The sequence below is a fragment of the Nannospalax galili genome, unplaced genomic scaffold, assembly GCF_000622305.1.
Source record: "Nannospalax galili isolate Female #2095 unplaced genomic scaffold, S.galili_v1.0 scaffold612, whole genome shotgun sequence".
NCBI lineage: Eukaryota > Metazoa > Chordata > Mammalia > Rodentia > Spalacidae > Nannospalax > Nannospalax galili.
This window is the reverse complement of record NW_008333388.1, coordinates 2,669,783-2,691,589: the sequence shown is the minus strand read 5'-3', so window position 1 is coordinate 2,691,589 and position 21,807 is coordinate 2,669,783. Positions and strand designations below refer to the sequence as shown.

Here is a 21,807-nt window from a genome sequence, read left to right as displayed (position 1 = left end):
TTTGCTGTTCTTGGCACTTTTCTGTTTCATATGGATTTTAGAGTCATTTTTTCCTGAAAATATGCTCAACATTTGATTTTTTTTAAACTTTTTTAAACTTTTTTTTTTTTTATGTGTATGCGTGTATTGCCTGCATGTAGGTAAGTGCACCCATGTCATGCAATGCCCTCAGAGGTCAGAAGAGGCCAGAAGAGGATCCCCTGGGACTGGAGTTATGGACAGTTGTTAGCTGCCACATGGGTACTGGGATTCGCACCTGGGTCTTCTGCAAGAACAGCCAGTGGTCTTAACCGCTGAGCCATCTCTCCAGCCCCCTGATTATTTTTTTATTAATAAATTAAGGAAAATAGTCACTTTTGCAGTATTGAGTTCTGATATCTTCTTTGTTTATTAATATTTTTTAATTCATTTGTCCCTAGCACTTTATAGGGTTTTTTTTTCCCAGTTATGAATGGTGTTATTATCTCCATTACAGTTGTGAATTGGTTCTTGCTGGCATACATTTGTGCCACTGATGGAGTTTGTGTATTGATTTTATACCAAGCATTCCTGCTGAGTTCTTTTGTTCTAATTAGAAATCTTGTTTTTTACAAAGAAGGACAGATTTGCCTCTTGCTGGCCTTCTGATTCTTCTGTTTCATGTAAGAGCTGTCCAGATGTTGGTACATCCTGTTGTAAAAACCTTTGAAGAAGAGAGGAGTGAGTGCAAAGTGATGCCAACTTTTCCGTTACATTTCTGTCTCTAATGGCAGTTGTCTTGCTCCGGGCTCGTTTGTTCTTTCAGCAGTTTGGTAATTTATATTGATGTAGAAAATCACTCAATCTGAGTTTCCAAATACATGGTATAAATGTGTTTGGGCTTTGTTCTTAGTATTACTTTTGCTTGTCTAGAGTCTCAAAATGGATGCATACTCATGTTGTCAGTACTTCCTAATTTTACAAAGACATACAATATTCAGCTTTTGGACTGGGGATGTAGCTCAGTGGTAGAGGGTTTTGTCTATATGTGAGAAGTTCTGGGTTCCATCCTCAGACTTTGGGGAGGGGATAAAATTAAATTTAATCAAGATTATAACAAATTAATTCTCATTCTTTTCTGCACTTTTTTCATATTGCTTCTAAGTAGTATTATGGTTTTTTTTTGAGACCTTTTTATTCAAGTTGGAGAGCCTCTGGCCTTTTTTTCCCCACATCTCATGTTTAACAATACTAGTATATATGTGTTTTTAAATTCTTTCCATTGCTTATTTTTATTCCAGAATTGGTACTAACCTTTCTCTTGAAGTAATAGTTTCATCTTAAGTCCTTTATACTTCATGTTTTTAATGTCACTTGAGTAAATGGCTGTTGAGTTGAACCTGGCATGTTCAAAAGAATTAAGTGCTAGAGGAACTCACTAGTGTAGACCTCACTGCGAGTAAACTCCATGCTGTTATCTGATACCCACAATAACCTTATAAAGTATAGCATGGCTTCATTCCTACTTCTAAAGGGTTTGAAGTTATATGGCTTACATAATCATATTAGCTAAGAGCTTAGCAAAAATAACCCGCCCCAACTGCATCACAGTGAATGAAAGGCTGACTACCTCTATGATTTTGTTAAAGTAGTCTTCTGTGTGTGTATAAATATACATCACAGTATTTACCATTTTCCCTTCGACGGGGTCTCATATAGGCCAAGCTGGCCTTGAACTGAGTGTATGGCCAAGGATGCCTTGAACTTGTGATCCTCCTAATTCCCATCTCCTGAGTGCTGAGATTACAGCATGTACCACCACACCCAGTTTATGTAGTGCTAGGGATAGAACACAGGGCTTTGTGCAAGCTCTCTTTATCAATTAAAGAACACTGGCTGCTCTTGTAGAAGACCCAGGTGCGAATCCCAGCACCCACACAGCAGCTAACAACTGTCCATAACTCCAGTCCAAGGGGATCCAACAGCCTCTTCTGACCTCCATGGGCACTGCACAACACAGGTGCACTTACCTACATGGCAGGCAATACATGCATACAGATAAAATAAAAATAATAAATAAAATTTTTTTAAGTTTAAAAAAAAAATTATAGAAGTGAATGTTCTTGCTGAGAAAGAATTTCACTGCATGCACTGTAAAATACTTTGTACCAGTTTGGGGGGGGATGTTCTTGTTTTGGGGTGTTTTTGTTTTTTGGTAAGAACGTTTGTTTTTTTAAAATTTATTATTTTTATTTTATGTGTATGTGTGTATTGCCTGCATGTAGGTAAGTGCACCCATGTCGTGCAATGCCCGCGGAGGTCAGAAGAGGCTGTCAGATCCCCTGGGACTGGAGTTACAGACAGTCGTTAACTGTCGTATGGGTGCTGGGATTCGAACCTGGGTCTTCTGCACAAACAACCAATGTTCTTAACCACTGAGCCAACTCACCAGTCCAATTTATTTATTTATTTATTTATTTTATTTATTTATTTATTCTTTTTGAGAGCGCATCTCCCCTGTAGCCCCAGTTGGCTTGGAGCTCACTATGTAGACCAAGCTGGCCTTGAACTCACAGAGATCCGCCTAATTCTACCTCCCAAGTGCTGGGATTAAAGGTGTGCGCCACCACACCCGGCTCTTCATTTTTTTTTTTTTAGCGTGTATTCAGTTATACTATAGAAAGTAATATTTAGGACCGAGAATATGCCTCAGTTGGTAAAATACTTGTCTAGGAATCACAAAGCCCTGGGTTTGCTCCTACCACCGTAGAAACCTGGTGTTGGTGGCACATGCCTGCAGTCCCAGCACTCTAGAGGTGGAAACAGGAGGATCAGGAGTTTATGGTCTTCCTCAGCTACATAGGGAGTTCAAGGCTAGGCTGGGATACTTGAGATAATGTCTTTAAAAATTAAGAAAACGAACATTTAGTGCCTAAATTTAGTCAAAGTAATGTTTCACAATATAAAATCAGTGAGGGGCTGAGTGAGATGGCTCAGTGGTCAAGAGCGCTGCCTACTGCTCTTGGAGAGGACTTGCATTAGATTGCTGGCAACCACATTGGGCCACCAGCTTCAGGGGAGCCCTACACTTCCAGCTTCCTTGGGCTCACATAGACAACACGCATACACATAATTTTTAAAAGAAATCCTTAAAAGCAGTGGAGTTTATTCCTAGACTTTTTAAGTGCTATGTTCATAATTTTCCAGATACTTGGGGTTTTCTTTTTTTTCTTAAATAACAGTTTATTGTATTTATTTAATGGCTTTTAGAGACTTGAAGCATTTTATGAGTCGTAACTCTCAAAACTTGCAACATTCCTAGAATAGCTTTTGAATGTAGCCAAACATATTAGCTAAAGCTGGACTAAGGCTGGATTCATGTGACGTCCTCACCATGTAGTCATGTGAGCTGCAAGAAGTGTGCCGTGGTAGTTACCTTCTGAGTTGTTACGATGATTAAGATAAATTTAAGTTTCTTACCAGTATGTGTATAGAGTAAAATCTATATATGTCTTCCTGTATTCTCTACTGTGTTTTCCTTCTAAACATTAATTTTCAAAAGCATATGTTTTTGGGGCTGGAGAGATGGCTCAGCAGTTAAGAGCACTGTCTTCTCTTACAGGGGACCCGGGTTCGATTCCCAGCACCCACATGGTGGCCATGAACTGTCCTTGACTCCAGTTCTAGGGGACTCTGAAGCTCTCTTCTGACTTCCATGGCATTGCACAACACGGGTGCACTCACATACATGCAGGCAGTACACTCATACACATAAATTTTTTTTTAATTTTTTTTAAAAAAGCAATGTTTTCTTTCCTAAAATGTCCTTTCATTTTTCCCTGTCTTTGACTCATCTAAACCCAGTGCAATATGTCCCAAGGAATTTTGACACTAGAACTTTTGTTTCAGTAATAGAAAATATGTTGCCATGGTACAGGCAGCTTAGCTCAGTCTATCAAGTTCACATTAGAACCATTTGTAGAATCTAAAAAAAAAAAAGATTATTATAGAAAAACAAACGTTTTACCCTTCCAGACACAAGGCAGCCCATCTGTCGATCTAGTCTCAATTCAGAAAAATACAAAAATAGCAGAACAACATTAAATCTAATTTATTAAGATTTTAGCTTCATTTTCTGATAAGAGTGTTCCCTTTGCCAGGCTGTTTCAAAAGAAATCAGCACTTCTTATGAAAGGACCCTGAGAGAAATGGGTGTGTGTTGCACTTGCATCACTAAAGACAGTGAATGATCCTTCTTTATAAATAAGTTCTTCTAATTTTTTGGTAGGGGTCTACTTATCTTCAAAGTGGAGACTATTCTGCTTATAACTTCCTAAGTCCCAGTTTAATTTCTTCTCAAAATTTTTTAGTTTTTATTGAAGAAGAAGAAAAGTGAAATCCCCTAAAAAACATTGTAAGTCTTTTATGGAATTCTTAGCGTACAAGCTGCTGATGTTACAGCCTCTGTGGAACACAGTAACTGAAGCCATGAGTCCAGTTTGAGACAGACTACAGCTCTACCTGGTGTGTAAATGATGCGCATTTTTTCTGGTTTTGGTTTTTGAGGCAGGATCTTGGGTAACCAAGACTGGCCTTACACTTGCTGTGTAACTGAGACTGGCCTTGAACTGAACTGCTGATCCTCCTGTCTCCCCCTCCCAAGCACTGGACTTATAGGCATGAGCCAGCACAGTTGGTGGTTTACTTTTTGTTTTTTAATTTAATATAGCTGCCATGTTTGTTTTTGTTGCAAGTGTTCAACTCTGCTGCTGTATTGCAAAAGCCATCGTAAACAAGGAAGCAAATTTTCCAGGAAAACTTTTAAAAAATAGTCACTTAGCCTGCAGGCTGTAATTTGCCCCCCTGATCACCACAGAGCCTTATTCTGTGTCACCTTGGATGTGATGAAGTGAGAGTAGCACTTGGTGCTGGCGCCGCCCTTCTGTCTGGTGTGAACTGTCATAGCTGCATTCTCCCTTCTTTGGAGAGTCTTCATTTTATTGTATAATGTGCTAAAGTATTTAGCATACTCTAATACTGCTATATCCCTATATTAACTAAAATGGCTTGTTACTGCTCTAAGACATGTCAATAGGGTTTTTCTAACAGTTTTTGAATGTATCACCACCTATTTAAGGAACATTTTTAGTAGTTTATGAGAATGATAGAATATCAGCAACATAGTCTGATAATCGTAGCAGCTTCTAAGGTGTCTGTGTTGTGTGTGTATATGAACATGTGTGGGGTGTGCATGTGCAGGCAGAGGACAACCTTGGGTGTTGGCTGGCAGACCAGCAGAGCCCCACAGATTCACTCACTCTGCCTCCCAGTGCTGGGATTACAGGTGTGTCACCATGCCCAGCTTTTTAAAAATGTGGGTTCTAGGAATTGAACCCAGATATTTCTGTTCCCCATCCCCGTGACCTTGAATTTTATGTACTATGTGCCAGATCCTGTACTCAACAGCCTTGTATGCTTTATCTTAAGTCTTACAGTATGCCAGGAAGCCACATTGAACTGTTTTACAAAATTAACAAGCTAAGTCAGATGCACAGTTTATCCAAAGTCATACAGTAAGTGATTATGATTGGATGTGAATTGCCTGGTTCCAAAGCCTACAGTCTTAATATCATTTTATACCTTTTAAAAATTATTTTTATTTTATTTGTATGAGTGTATTGCCTGCATGCATGTTAAGTGCACCTGTGTTGCACAATGCCCGAGGAGGACAGAAGAGGGCATTGGAGCCACTGGAACTGGAGTTAACAGACAATTGTTAGCCACTGTGTGGGTGCTGGGAACTGAACCAGGGTCCTCTGCAAGAGCAGCCAGTGCTCTTAACTGCTCAGCCATCTCTCCAGCCCCCATTTTATACCTTTTCTTATTAAAAAACACTAATGTATTTGGGGAGGCATTGTCTAGTTCTGGCTGTATCACTTACTAGTTTTGTATCTTTAAGTTACTTAGTTGATCCTTTATTAGCTCTAATATTTGTTTGTTTGAGACAAGGTTTCATATAGCCCAAACTCACTTCAAACTTCCTGTGCAGCTGAAGACGACCTTGAACTTCTGATCCTTCTACCTTTGCCTCTCAAGTGCTGAGATTACAGGTGTATGCTATCAGTTTATGTGGTGCTGGGATCGAACCCATTGCCTTGTGCATGCTGGATAAGCATTCTGCCAAGTGAGCTATATCCCCAGCCCTACCTCTGAAATCTTACAGTATGTCTAAAGTACTTCTCACATGTAAAATTAAGTGAATGCAGAAACTGCTTTCCCACAGACCACAGCTTGGCCTGCACCAAAAAAAATAAATAAATAAACAAGCAGCCACAGACAGACCTGGAGACAACTAGTGAAAACATCTTAAAGAATATGATTGTTTTCTGTAGCAAAAATTACAGAATTTGTTAAGTGTACAAGGATTATATTTATCTCTCTAGCACTTCCAATGAAAGTTCTTCACCACCAGGTTAAAATGTCTGAGAAGGAAAACCTGACTGTGGGTCCTGAAGTTTAAAAAGTGACCAGATAGTCACTTTAACAGATTTTCAGACAAGTGTTCTATCATTTCTAGCCTAAAATGAAATTTAGCACTTAAATCTCAAAGAATAACTATGGAAAAAGTAAAAATAAATGGTGTCTTAAAAATACCACTGTGGGGGCTGGAGAGATGGCTCAGCAGTTAAGAGCACTGGCTGCTCTTGCAGAGGACCCAGGTTCAATTCCCAGCACCCACATGGCGGCTACGAACCATCCTTAACTCCAGTTCCAGAGGAATTTGAAGCCCTCTTAACTCCAGTTCCAGGGGAATTTGAAGCCCTCTTCTGACCTCCACGGCATTGCATGACATGGGTACACTCACATACATGCAGGCAATACACTCGTACACATAAAATAAAAATAATAAAATATTTTTAAAAAAATACCACTCTGAATGCAAGTCCACATCCCTGTGTGAACATCGCAGTTAAATTTTGTATACTTGATGCAAGGAGAATGGAGGCTCTACTGCTTGGTTAACTGCGTGCATGTTCTTCATTTAGAGGATCTGTATATATGTGTCCAGAAGGGCTCCCCTCTTCCCTTCTAATAAGAGAACCACCAGGTGGCCTGCTTTAGAGATTGCTGTGCTAGGTCTGCTTCTGGTTGTGGCCCTCTCTGAAATGTACCATTTGTGCTCTGATCAGAGAAAGAATGAAGGTCAAAAAATGATGCCTTCTCCCCAGGGATTAAAGCTGGGCGCACACTACCCACCTTTGATTCTCTCAGGTCTTGGAATTCCACAGTCCTTCCGATGGCAGGGCAACATCACCAGAGAGGATTGTAGTGTTTTCTCCCAGCATTCCCTTTTCCTCCGCCTACAAAATGTCCATTTCTCAGTCCGCTGACTTCTGTGAGAGTTCTGTTTTGTCCGTGGCTCATGTCAGAGCTTATTACTAGTGGTAGATCCGAAAAGTGAGACTTACATTCTCAGATATCAGAGAGTGTCATAAGTGGATGCCAGGTATACTCAAAATAACTAACTTTTCAGATTGGCTTATTAGTATGCTTCCCAGGTCTCTGGAAAATGAACTGATACCAACTGCACGGAGAGTGCTTGGGCTCGGTGACTCCTGTTTGAAATACGTGCGTATTTCTCTTCCAGGAGTTTTGTATTAATAGTGAGTTATGTTTGTTTTGAAACCACTTTGTCACAGTATGATATGTCACTAAAATGAAGAATTGAACTAAAAGATAACCAGTGAGGAAAGGAAAGCATTATTTTCAGGAACTTGTAAGTTGATTGCTTTGAAAAGACTTGCTGTTAGCACATTGTTTAGCAAAAGGTGTTGAAGTTGGTATGAGTAGAATGAACTGTCCAGAAGCTGCAGTTGTCAGACCTAGGGTTCTGCCCTTCAATTGCCAATTTGAAAAGTCAGGTGGGGATACATAGTCAAACCTTTAAAAAAAGAAAAAAGAGGGCTCAGTAGGTACAAAATAAAAAACAAAACAAAACAATTCTTGGCGTGCAAGCCAGAGGACCTGAGTTTCATCCCCAAGAACCCAGATAAAGTTGGAAGGTGAGAACTCACTCCACAAAGTTGTCCTCTGACCTCCACACATACCCCATACACAAAATAACAAATAAATAAGTTTTTTTTTTTAAGAAAAAGAAAATAGTGGGAAAGAAACCTGGAATACCAACTAGCAGACCATGGGAGAAGAAGCCTTGGTGTGTTTTTATTGCTTTATAGTTGGCTTTTTAATCACCTGCCTGATCATGTCAGCTATGAAATCTGAGTTGGATTCCCTAGACAACCAAACAAGAAGGAAAGGGGAAAGGGAGAAATCTTTCATCTCTTTGGGTGATTCACAGATAGTCTGTCAGTGACCTTAACACTGTGTCAAGGTCATTGACTTCCTTAGAATTTTATAAATTTGTTAAAGAGCTAAGAACTTTGTCTGAAAATAGAAATTAAGGAAAAAAGATATATTTATGTGTCTCCTGACAATACAACTTCTTACAGTGTTTTTGTAAAGCACCAACTTTTAAGGTCTACCTCAGATGTCACAGGGCTTGCATGACTTGAGAAAACTCCAGGCCAGGCTTTAATACCGCTCTCAGGAGGCAGAAGCAAATGGATCTCACAGAGATTCAAGCCATCTAGGGCTACATAGACTCTGGAGAGAGAGGGAGAAGGGGGCGGGGGACCAAAATTCAAAAAACCACCAGTATAAAAACCTACAGCTGGGTGAGTCACCTAAGCCTCATTGATGTTATCAGAAACAGAGACTGATCAACTTGAAAGTCAAAAGGAGGAGGCAGGAACCCCTTTGCTGAGCCTAGAGCACAAGCACCAGAGACTGAAGTGTTTACATTTCAGTAGTTTTTCCTCTTGGTAGTCAGCAGAAACAAATTCTTTGGGATTCACTCTCAACTGTCCAGCCCAACAGCCCACAATGTAATGCCACTATGAAATGAATGCTCTGAGAGTTACTGAGTCTTAATAGCATCAGACTTAGATTAGAACTGCAGGTGCTGAAAAGGTCAGATACTGAATAATAAAATTGAGAAATGTGTCATGTTTTTAGAAATATATATATTTTAAAAGATACCAATCTGTAAAAGATTACTTAGAATAAATATAGACCTTTTTTTAAAAAAAGAATGAGATTTCTAAAAGCAATTTTTAAAGTAGAAATGCACGTGATAAATTCTTGAAACATAAACAGCAGAATAGACAGTCATGAACTACTGTGTAGAGCTGGTAAAGAGAAAAGAAAGGAATATTAAATGGAAGATCCAGTGAGGTCATTAGTATAATCCAAGTCTGAGGAAGAAACAGAATGTAAGAGAGTCAGTCTGGAGAGAGAAAAATCTCTAGTTTCCAAAACTTCTGAACATGTGAATCTGTACAAAAGGAGGTGCTGTCCGCCCCTAACACGGTCAGTAAAAAATGAGTATGCATTTTGGTGAAATGGCAGAACACTAAAGCAAAAGAAAAACCTTGAAATTAAAATCAAGAAAAGGCAAGATCATCTAGAGGCCCACAGAAGGACCACTGACTCCTCAGGAAAGCCAGAAGACACAAGAATGTCTGCAAAACGTTGAAAGGAAACATCTTCATCATCAGAATTTTCTACTTTGCAAAACTACTATGGCCAACATGGAGAGGCACCCCCAGATCCCCCACAAAGAGAGGTTTGCGCTGAGCTGTTGGAAGTATATTCAGCAGACATGTTTCAGCTGTAGAGAGTTGTGTGGAGGTTCTGTCCTTCCTGTATCCAATAATGGTTGAGTAGACTGAAAAGGCCTGGCCATTGGACCCATGTGGGACACTAAGGTTATTACTTGGTTCTGAGTTCTCTACTAATTGGTGGAGCCTCTCTTGTTCCCACGTGGCTGTTGAACAACTTCCTGTCAATGCTGCTTCCTTCCCTTTCCCTCACAGCTATCATTCCCTGATTTAAAATAAAACAAAAATCTCGCACCCAACACTTCATTCCTGTATCTCCTGCAGAGCCCTCCTTATTCTCAAAAACAACGATGAGCTAAAAGGATTTCCAAGTAAACAAGAACTGAGGCTTCACCAAGAGATTTGCGCTAAAGGTGCTTCCCAAGGTTGTGTTTCAGGAAGAACTGAGACGATTCAAGGGACAGTAAATGCAAGAAAATCATGAAGGAACAGCACTGTAAACATGCACACAAAGCCAACCAGTATCTTTCCTCGGTCTGGGCAGGATGGCACTTCTGTAGTTCCTGCACTTGGAGGGTGGAGGCAAGAGGATTGGGAGTCTGAGTCCAGCTGGGATATCTAGTGAGCCCTTACCAAAAAAAAAGTTTTTGAAAAAGGCGACTGGAGAGATGGCTCAGCAGTTAAGAATATCCAGTGCTCAGCTGGGCGAGGTGGCACACGCCTGTAGTCCCAGCACGTGGGAGGCAGAGGCAGGTGGATTTCTATGAGTTCAAGGCCAGCCTGGTCCATACAGTGAGTTCAGGACAACTGGGGCTACCCAGCAACCACCTATAACTCCAGTTCCAGGGGATCTGACACTCTTCTGATCTCTGCCTGCATTGCATGACACGGGTATACTTACATACAGGCAAAACACCTCACACAATAAAAATAAATAGAATTTTAAAAAAAATACATCCAGATCATGGAACATAGAACAGATGAAGAGAACACTAATGCATCTTTCAATTCTCATCAGTGAAGCTCCCTCATGCAACAGAGGGCCAGGAACACAAAAGGGCAAAAAGCAGAGAATAATAAGAGTCTGCAGAGTGTGGGTCCTTGGACAGAATTCCTATATTGAGGTCCACCCACCCAGGGCTCAGGGACCATTGCGGAAGAGGGAGTGGAAAGATTGTAAGAGCCAGGGAGGAGGTGCATGACCATGGGGAAAGAGTCTACAGATGCCTGGGACCCTTCTTGTACAAACCTACAGCAATGGTGTGAGCATGCACAAGACCCAGCACAGAACTATGGGAATGAACAGCAGGCCTCAGTCTTAGTTGGCATCTGATTACTGCTGGGTGAGGAAGAGCTGATCTTCTTGAAGGGAGGAAGAGACTCTAGATGGGCTGACTAGACCCCAGTGGATGAACTTGCACTGAGGGACATCACAGGACACTAGCTTTACATGACAGGCCTTAATACAAATGACAAAATGTGTGAACTCCAGTGGGGTGGGGGGGGCTTGCTATGGGAGGTGCCAAAGGGGAAGGGGTTATAAAGATGATTTTATGTATGAAATACACAAAAATTCAATAAGATTTTTTAAAAAATACATCCAGAATCCAATAGGGTAAAAAAGAGAAAGAGACGTCTCATCTAGTTCAAAGTTGATTTGCTTCTAAAATTAGTGAGGTGTCAGAAATCAGTTCATTGATAATCAAGAATTTCTGCTAGAATGCTCTTTTCTTCTCTCTTGCTTTCTCAAACTCCTTGTTTTACAAGGTTTCATTCCCCTCCACTTGTTTCTTAATTTTTTAATAAGTGTAATATCTTAGCACAGTTCAGTGATGCTAAAAATATGAAATACATACAAAGTATTATTCAGGCCTCATTCTTCAAATTCTCAGTTTCTACCCTGAAGAGATCACTCTTGAGAACTAAAAGAATTTTATTTTACTATTATTATTATTATTTTTTTTTTTTTTTTGGCTTTTTGGAACTTCAAAATTTTTTTAGAAATCATTATGACATGTAGACCAGGCTGGCATTGAACTCACAGAGATCCACTTGCCTCTGCCTCCAGTCCAGTCCAAAGTACTGGACTACAGGTGTGCACCACCATGCCCAGCAAAAGAAACAAATTTTAAAGAGCTCTGCATATAGTAGGTCACTAAATCTAACTTTCTGCTTCCCTATTTTATGACATGAAGACCCAGAAAGGGTAGTTAACTGGATTTTGCTTGACATGTAAACAGACTAACTTAGGACTGGGTTTCATACTGGCTTTTGTTCTATTTGGTGCTGGGGCTTTCTGTATGCTGAGCAGTTTTCCACTGAAATGTGCCCCACTATTATATTCTTAAAGTCATTCTTATGAGTGGCAGAGGTGTATGATCCTGTGCCATAGCGTGAGTGGAGGCCAGAGGACACTTTATGGAGTCCATTTTCTTCCACCTTTATGAGTGCCAGAGATCACATTTAAGTTGTCAGACTTGTGCAGAAGCATCTTTACTCGCTGAGCCATTTTACCAGCCTGCTTTTAACATTTTTTGAAGAAAAGATCAGAGAGCTCTCTAGTGTTGGCCTAAAATTACTGAAAAGCTGAATCCTTAAAAAATGAAAATGGCCAGGCGTGGTGGTACATGGCTGTAGTACCAGCACTTGGGAGGCAGAGACAGGCAAATCTCTGTGAGTTCAAGACCAACCTGGTCTACATAGTGAGTTCCAGGCCAGCTGGGGCTATAAGGAGACCCTGTGTCACAAAGACCCCCTCCCAAAAAGATGAATATGATTCAGAGAACATAAATAAGTCCATTTTGTCCAGGACTGACAAAGTGATGTGTTGTAACATGCAGGGCTTTGTTTATCATTCAATATAGCAAACAAATTCCTCTCTTTCTGATTGTTCTTTAGTTCATATTTGAAAAAGATGAAACTTTGCAAAATGATGTATCTTTCATGTGTTTTCCTTTGGGAGAAAAAGCAATCTTTTTTTTTTTTTTTTTTTTAATCTAAGGGAGAAATTCCACTTCTCACAGGTATGAGCATTGTGCTGTGAACAGTGGTTGTCATTCCTCACACAAATCAAGATTCAGATAAAACCAGGCATGGTGTCCCATGTCTTTAATTCAGAGAGAGAGAGAGAGAGAGAGGCAGATCTCTTGTGAGATCGAGGCCAGCCTGATCTGCATAGTGAAGTCCAGGCCAGCTATGGTCACAGGGAGATCTTGTCTTTAAAAATAAAAATCCTGTAGCATTTTAAAATTGTTTCCCACCTACTGCATCCATTATTGAATAATATGTACGGATACTTTATTTTTTTTCATTTTCTGGCTGTTTCCTCTTATAAGACTTAGACGTCAGTGCTCATCAGCACCTGTCAAGTAAATTTGTGCGAAAGCGAGGAGGTTGCCCCTCACTTAATCAGATGTAGCTTCTTCCTGGTGTCAGCAAAGCAAAGGATGAGAGAACTGAGATAACTGCATTATTTCTGCTTTCATTTAAGTTCTTGAGTAAACTTCAGCTTTAAGCCTTTTCAGATCTACTTAATGAGTTTTCTCTGGGTTGAGGCTAATATATAGGTACAGTGGTCCTGACAAATGTCATGATAAATCTGTAAGATGGTGGTGCTTTGTGGTTGCTTCGCCGAGCACTTCACCAGCCAGTCCCTTCTCAACCAGGTGTGCTCTGCGGCATTTCCCTTCTGGTTACTCACAGCTGCCTTCCCATCTCTTTGTCCATCTGATCTCTCACTTTGGTAGTTATGTGTGCGTGAGTAATGGGTACACCTTTGTTCTTTAATCATCAAATTTTATTATTTTTTTAAAGGTTGGTAGTTATTGTCAAAGTCATTAGAATCCAAGTTATTTGACTTTCTTCATTACCACTGGCCATTGTTTATTTTATAAGAAGTAACTATTTTAAGGCAGTAGTTTTTAGAAAACTAAGATTGTAAACTTACTTCAAATGTGGAGTTCATAGTGATTTCCTTCCAGTGTCTGAAGGAAAATCTGTGATTTGAAATTCTACTTTATTATACATTTTCCACAGTGATACATTTGATAAATTTGATGGTCCAAGGATGGGAGAATATAAATTTAGATAAGAAAAGATAAAATACAAAAGAGTAGCTTGCTAGCCAACTCCTCACTTGCCCAGCCCAATGCTGCTTCAACTTAAAGCCATTGCTTTCCTTGGGGGCTGGGGGGATGCTCTGAGGTAAGAGCACTGGCTGCTCCCACAGAGGTCTGGAGGGTTTGGCTCCCAGCACCCATATGGTAGCTAACAACTGTCCTAACTCCAGTTCCAGAGGATCCTACATCCTCTTATGACCTCCGTGGGCATTGTATGCATGTGGTGTACTTACATACATACAGACAAAATACTGATAACATATAAAATAAAAATAAATTTTAGCCAGGTGTGGTGGCACACTCCTTTAGTTCCAGCACTCAGGAGGCAGAGGCAGTTGTATCTCTGTGAGTTCAAGGCCAGCCTGGGGCTACAGGGAGACCCTGTCTGAAAAAGACCAAAAAAAGAATAAATAAATAAATTTTAACAATCATTGCTTTCCTGAGAGGAACAAAATATAATTTATAAGCTTTGGCTTATTTGTTTTATATCAGGTATTAGATACATTTGAAAATACGTAGATAGCAAGTTGGCAGCACTCCTTGACTAGTCTGTCCTTCCTCCACTGGTCTGTAGCACTGCCTTGGTCATACATGAAGCTTTCATATGTAAAACTTGTTTGCTACTCTAGTCTGTGGTGTGTGTGTCTCTCTGTGCTACATTACTTTAATTACTATAGCATTATAATAGGTTTTTATGTTGTTAGGGCAAGTAATTGACTTTTCAAAGTATAATAAAAGGCTGATAAAGCAGCCTGATGTATTAAGAAGTGTATAAAAGTTGGAATTGGGGCTGGAGAGATGGCTTAGCAGTTAAAACATTGGTTGTTCTTGCAGAAGACCTGGGTTTGAATCCCAGCACCCACATGGCAGCTGACAACTGTCCATAACTGCAGTCCCAGGGGATCCAACAGCCTCTTCTGTCATTCGCGGGCATTGCTCAACACGGGTGCACTTACCTACATGCAGGCATAACACTCATACACATAAAATAAAAATAATAAATTATATAAAAAAAAAAAAGTTGGAATCAGAAGCCTCTCCAGGAACTTTTGGTGGCTGGGGGTGTGGCTGCTGGGTGGAGCCCTTTGTCTGCAGAAGAAGGCCCTGTGTTCCACCATTGTTCCTTGTCTGTTACCCACATGACAGACTTCCTGAGCCTGATTAATGTAGTTCCTAAGGAGGCTTTACTTTGACCACGTGCATAAGTCAGTGCTTGTAATTAATTTACTTAAATAAGATCTAATCTAATGTGGTATGAGTCTCCATTAGAAAAGTATAGATTCTGCTTGATGAGGAAATGGAGCCAAACACTCTGCTGACCTGATTCAGTCATGATCTCAGAAACAAGAACTGAATTTTTGCTACCAGATAATGTAAATATACCCTGGGTGGTTTCATTTTATGCACCCCCCCCCCTTTTAGCATGAATAATTTTTCCCATTTAATTAAAAGGAATTTAGGACCGGGGTCTTTGTTGGATTATGGATCTTAACAGGAAAAAGAAAATGCAGTTTGTTGGCCTCCCCTCGGCCAGAGCTCCGCTGCTACCGGGAGACCGTTGCACACTGGTCCCCATCACAGAAAGGTTGGGGAGGGTGGACCAATGGGGCCAGGGGGGCGTCGGGCAGCGGCAAGCATGGCGGGAAGAAAACACCCGGGAGGCCGTGTCAGTGGACAGCTTGTTTATTATTGTGGAAGCAGAGGTGTATATAGGAAAGTTTCGCGGCAAAGAGGTAGGGTTGGTTTTTTGGCAGACAGGCAGGTTGGGGGAGGGAGGAGGCTTCTAAGGCTATGTGGCCTTTGTCCTGTCCTCCAGTCACATGATCCACACATGATCTACAAGAGACCCGGTTAGGATTAAAGGACTAGAGGCCTGATAGTTTTGCTTGGGGGTTGTTGGATAAGAGAATGGAGGGGGGCAGTTTCCTGCCATCCTCACTAGGAGGTCTCCAGCCTGGTGGCCATGCCCTTCATTCCAGGCACTCCTGATTTATCCCAACAGTAGGTATATGTTTTCCACATAATGCTTCAATAAAGCCATCTGATACCACTGCAGATTAGAATTGGAGTAGTGCTTGTGGAGATTGGGTGTTTAGAAGGTAATGATGGTAGGTTGTTTGTAGCTAGCCAGGCTATGGTAGAAAAAAGATAGTGGGGGCTGGAGAGTTGGCTCAGCACTTAAGAACACTGACTGGTCTTGCAGAGGACCTGGGTTCGAATCCCAGCACCCACATGGCAGCTAACAACTGTCTGTAACTCCAGTTCCAGGGGATCTGAAGGCCTCTTCTGTCCTGTGTGGGCATTGCACAACACCGGTGCACTTACATACATACAGGCAATACACACATACACATAAAATAATAATAAATTAAAAAATAAACTTAAAAAAAGGACAGTGGGTGTCTCTTCTCTACCTTTGATTCTCTTTCATTTCCTGTATGACAGGCCAAGGGATCTTCTCCAATGAGTTCTTTGAGGTGTTAGGTTCTGTGCCAGATAGTTTTGCTTCTCAGCTTGACACCATCTAGAATCACCTGGGAGGAGTCTCCTTGAGGATTTGTCTAGATCTGGTCTGCCTGTGGGCCTGTCTGGGTGGGATTGTCTTCATCACATGAATTGATGTGACTTCTGAGACCCAGCCCACTATGGGCAGCACCATTCCCTGGATTTGGGTCCTGGACTATGTAAGAGCAGAGAAAGTCAGCTCAGCGGTCAGCACGGATCCATGCATGCGTTGGTGAGCATGCATCCATGAAGGCATTTTCTCTGCTCTTGACTGCGGCTGTGATGTGACCAGCTGTTTCAGGCTCCTGTAGTGGTGACTGGGCAGTGATGGACTGGAACTGGACTCATGAGCTAAAATAACCCTTTCTCTCAAAGTTGTTTTTTTTTGGGGGGGGGGGCGGTCAGGTGTTTTATCACAGCAAAGAAAATGAAACTAAAACAGGTTATATTTCATAATATCAGAACAATAATACCTGAACATTATATTTCTTTCCTTTATTTAAATACAGTTCTTTGGTGGGTGCCACCCTTCTATCTAGTGTTATCCTGTTTTATATCTTACCTGCCTCAGTGTTTTTGTGTCCTTGGTGTGGTCCATCGCCAGCTAACACGGAGCTCTTTTTCTTCGTTCCCATAAGGGAAGTGCCCACCCCTGGTCTGGACCTGTGGCTCTAGCACTGCCGAAGGCGCTCACAGCCGGCTTCCTGAGCTGCTCTCCCTCTGTACCCTGGCGTCCACAGGCGCTGGCTTGTCTTCCCTGCAATTTGGGATTTAAACAGAATCTTACAGTACAAAATGCTCGGTGTCCTGTCCCTGTTTTCCTTCCAATTTCCTGTGTAATTGAAGGCCTTAGTGGTTGCTTTGGGTGTTACTGATTTTGTTTTTAGCGTGCCTTCCCTTTAATTCAAGGGTTTCTGTTATGTGAGCAATGTTAATTGATAAAGACTGTACTGTGTCCTTTAAACCACTAAAGAAAAGAAATTGGAAAACAGGATTTCTTGCTCAGCTCCTTTCCCTCCGCTTTCTGTACAGTCTTACTCACCCCCATCTGTTAGGCAGTATAGTTCCGAGCTCCAGAATATTCTATTGCATGACATTTTCCAAGCTTAATTGTTCTCCTAAAACCTGCTTCCTGCATGTCACCCCAGTTTTCTGTTCAGTGACTGGCCCTCGAATACCCCAGGTGCTCACACTCTTAATTTGGAGCCATCTTGGAGCCTTTCTTCTCTGTACCTTGTGTTCCACCCATCGGCTTTCGGCTTTGGACTCCCTTCACCTCTTCCCTGACAAGCTTTTTGCTGTTTGCACAGTGGCCTTCTTTCTGATCGCCTTCCTGCACTCCTGTTCTTTCACGGTGTGTTTCAGTCTGGTAGCCAGCATGATCTTTTGAAAAAGTAAAACTGGGGCCTTTTCTTTGAATTAGATAGTTCCTGACATGCTTTTGATTAGTAAACTACATGCAGCAAAAGTAATTCTGCATGACCCTGAGGTACTCACACAGAAAGGTCTTATTCCAGGTTTGCCACGTAAAATTCCAAACTACTTATCTCAAAGTTGGAAGAAAGGAAGGAAGGAAAATTGAAAAGTAGGGACAAGAGGCATTCTTGAGACAAGTGCAGAAATTTAAATGTTGGCTGTGCATTCGGTGATATTAAAGAATGTTCATTTCCTAAGGCATAAGGATTTTACTGTGGTTAGGTAGGCAGCTGTCCTTATCTTAGGAGATGAGCACTGAAATATTATGGTGTAAAACCCAGGCAAGGATGGTGGGGAGAGATGGGACAAGAGCTCATCCTCAAAAACATCCAACAAAATGAACAGTCAAAGGTGGAGTCATTCCTGGATGAAATAAATGTTAATGGGCTGAATTTAGCAGGTTTAATTAGTTATTTAAAAGTAAGCATTTTAAGATTCTCTGAAAGATAGATAAAAAACCATTTTTAAAGAAATGATAGTCTTGGGCTGAACGTGGTGGCACACACCTTTAATCTCAGTACTGGAGAGGCAGACAGGCAGATCTCTTGAGTTCAAGGCCAGCCAGGGCTACAGTGGGACTGTCTCAAAAAAAGTATATTAAAGAAATGATAGTCTAAATAAAATCAAGATAGAGTTGAATATAAGAACTGATTAAGCATCATAGAAGTGAAATGCTGAAATACAGAAACTGAATTAACAAATAGAACAAACTTTAAACTATGCATGGTTGAAGAGGAAATTATCCAAGTAGGAAATGTTCTGAAAAGTTTACCTAGAATAGAGAATATAGAGATAAAAAATATTCAAATTCATGTTATTATATAGTTAGACATTAAGAAATAGATGGAAGAGCTGGGTGTGCTGGCACACACACCTGTAGTCCCCAGCACTTGGGAGGCAGAGGCAGGCGGATCTCTGTGAGTACAAGGCCAGCCTGGTCTACATAGTGAGTTCTAGGACAGCTGGGGCTACAGGGAGACCCTGTCTCAAAAAGACCAAAAAAAAAAAAAGAAAGAGATGGAGGAATTTCAGTACACATTGCATGGGAGTTCCAAAAGGGGAGGCTGTAAGAATGACTAAGAAGCAATAACCAGAGACAATTTCTGAGAACTTTCTAGAATGAAAACTTGATTAAAAGTACAGTCAGAACACTAACAAAGTCAACTACCATAAGCAGTATTCAGTGTAAGTTTAAAAGATACAGCCGTACCAGAGACAGTAAGTCAGGCTTCCCAGCAGTAGCAGCAGCAGCAGGACCTCCAGGACAGTGGGCTTTAACATGCTAAGAGATGCCAACTTGACTTCACCACCATTCAAGGGTAAGGGGTTGGTGGGGGCAGGAGGTATTTTCAGACAAAGGCTTAAAAGTAATTTATGTCTGGCACATCCTATCTGAAAAGGCATCTGAAGGGTATCCATTTAGCCGGAAAGAAAGGGAACCCAAAGGCAAGAGTCAGTGTAGTTTTGGACAAAGTTAGTGATAATAATGAAAATAATAATTTTGTAAAAGTTACGCTGAATACCTGGAAACATAAGGAAGATAGGTAACTTCAGATGGGAGCACTGTCTTGTGAAGAGTATGGGTGATAATAACTTTAACTAATTTATTTGTAATAAAACCAAGCATAAGTACATATTTTAAATATACGTGTATTGACTATCTGCCATGTATCAGACCCTTTTTAAGGGCCCTGGAGGGCAAGGGAACCTCTGTCTTCATGGAATTTACATTTAGTGGTGCTTTAAAAGGCATAGCTGCCACAAATACATGGACTTGAAAGAAATAGACCTGTAAAGAGAGGCTGGAAATCCTTGGAAAACATGTTGGTATAGACAAGAAAATAGCAGGTACAGCCTGTTAAAGTTAGATAGAAGGTAAAGTGAAGAGCATTAGCAAAGTAAAATTAATGGCTACAGCATTCTCCAGCTTGCATCCAGCAGAATTCATAGTGAAAATTGACAGGATCAGAATTGGCAAGTTCATGATCCTATGAGGGATTTTTAGTATATCTGCTAAAACTGACAGGTAGACAGAAAATTGTTATGAATATAAAAGATATAAAGAGCACAACTCAAATTTTGGATTTTTTTTACCCAGCAATAGAGTATATGTCTTACTTTGGAGTATACAAAGGACACTTATGAAAACTGACTTAAATCACACACAAAAGATGCCCCAAATTTAATTTAAGGTAAAACTAAAATCATACACCATTCCTCTACCCACAGTAATTAAACTTAACCAAGAAAAAGGAACAATTAAAAAATCCAATAGGAAACTAGACAGTGCACTTAAAAAAGAGAAAACTTGGAATTGGAATGATAGGTCAGTGGTTAAGAGCACTGGCTGCTCTTGCAGAAGACCCGTGTTCGATTCCCAGCACCCACATGGCAGCTAACAACTGTCCGTAACTCCAGTCCCAGGGGATCCAAGGCTTTCTGGCTTCCACAGGCACCATGCACACTTGCGGTGCACTTACATACTTGCAGGTCAGACATTTATACACATACAGTAAAAGTAAATAAATCTTTAAAAGGCTACCAGAATTAATGAAATAGAGAAAAAGAATGAATACTTTTTTAATTGTGAAGTTGGCCAAAAAGATATTATTTGAACCTCCATCTCTATTTAAGGCTAATTTTCTGAGTCGGCAAACTTTTTCTTCAGTAAATATCTAATGCCAGACAATAATAAAAATGTAGGGCTTAATAACCAGCGTGTAAGATTATTGGGGCTTGAGAGATGGCTTAGCGGTTAGAGCACTGGCTGCTCTTGCCCAGGACCAGAGTTTGGTTGCCAGCACCACCTGGTGACCAACAGCCATCTAAAACTCCAGTTCCCAGGGGAGAGCCTACACCCTCTTCTGGTCTCCACAGGCCTTGCATGCACATAGCACACTTACATGCATGCAGGCAAAACTTTACTACATAAAAATTTAAAATAAAGATAAATAAAAAGACAATTGTCAGATTTTCAGGACTGATTTTTTTCCACAAAGCAAGAAAATTATTTATAGAACTTTGTAAATGAAAATTATTAAATTTGTAGCATTATTTTACTGGTGCCTGTTTCGTTTATAGTTTTTATAATTGCCTTTAATAAAAGTTCCTCGTACATGTTTAAGATGATTTCTTTCTGTCCCTGCAGGTTACTCAGATGAGCCGTCCCGACCTGATCCTCTTTCTGATGAAGTATCTAATGGCTCTCATTGTTGGCATTCCCTCTATTTTTTGGGTTGGAAGCAAAAAGACATGCTTTGAATGGGCCAGTTTTTTTCATGGTCGCAGGAAAAAAGAGTAAGTTACTAAGTTCTCATAGCATTCACAGAGCCATCGCTGTCCCTGCAGGTTACTCAGATGAGCCGTCCCGACCTGATCCTCTTTCTGATGAAGTATCTAATGGCTCTCATTGTTGGCATTCCCTCTATTTTTTGGGTTGGAAGCAAAAAGACATGCTTTGAATGGGCCAGTTTTTTTCATGGTCGCAGGAAAAAAGAGTAAGTTACTAAGTTCTCATAGCATTCACAGAGCCATCGCCGTGCGCGCATGTGTGTGTGTGTGTGTGTGTGTGTGTGTGTGTATGTGTGTGTGGGGTTATGTGTGTGTGGTTTGTGTGTGTGGTGTGTAGTTGTGTGTGTGTGTGGTTTGTGTGTGCGTGTGTGTGTTTATAAACTGGATAACAAAGCAGAGGTACCGTGAATGATGGAGAATATTAGGAGTCTAAGATAGGCCAATGGATATTGGTGGAGAGCTGAACACTGTGGAATGGTTATGGGAATGGAGAAGCAGAAGCAGTTGGCAATTGACAAGTGATAGAATCATTAGATCATTGACTCCTTATGGATGGGCACAAGAAATGGAGAAGCAAAGCACAGAAGTTTCTCAAGTTGTGGTCCTGCCCAACCAGAAGGCGGTGATATCTTGGTAGAAAAAAAGGAAACTAGGTAGAAAGAAACAATTTAGAAGAGAAAATACCAACTTCAGTTGTTTTAGTGTTGACACTAAGTTGCCCCTGACACATGCATTTAGGAAGTGAAGGATGGTGTGTATTTCTATGCTGGGGATATCTT

The 21,807-nt window shown here is 40.7% G+C and overlaps 1 protein-coding gene across 6 annotated transcripts in view; it reads left to right on the top strand.

The window, feature by feature from the left end:
- Nucleotides 1-21,807, top strand: part of Fzd3 (frizzled class receptor 3) — an 88,964-nt gene that overhangs the window by 33,156 nt on the left and 34,001 nt on the right. For all 6 annotated transcript variants that reach the window (XM_029561126.1, XM_029561124.1, XM_008828124.3 and 3 more), the window contains one exon: nucleotides 20,886-21,034. In XM_029561126.1, the coding sequence (XP_029416986.1) occupies nucleotides 20,886-21,034 (149 nt within the window). The remainder of the gene's footprint in view (nucleotides 1-20,885; nucleotides 21,035-21,807) is intronic.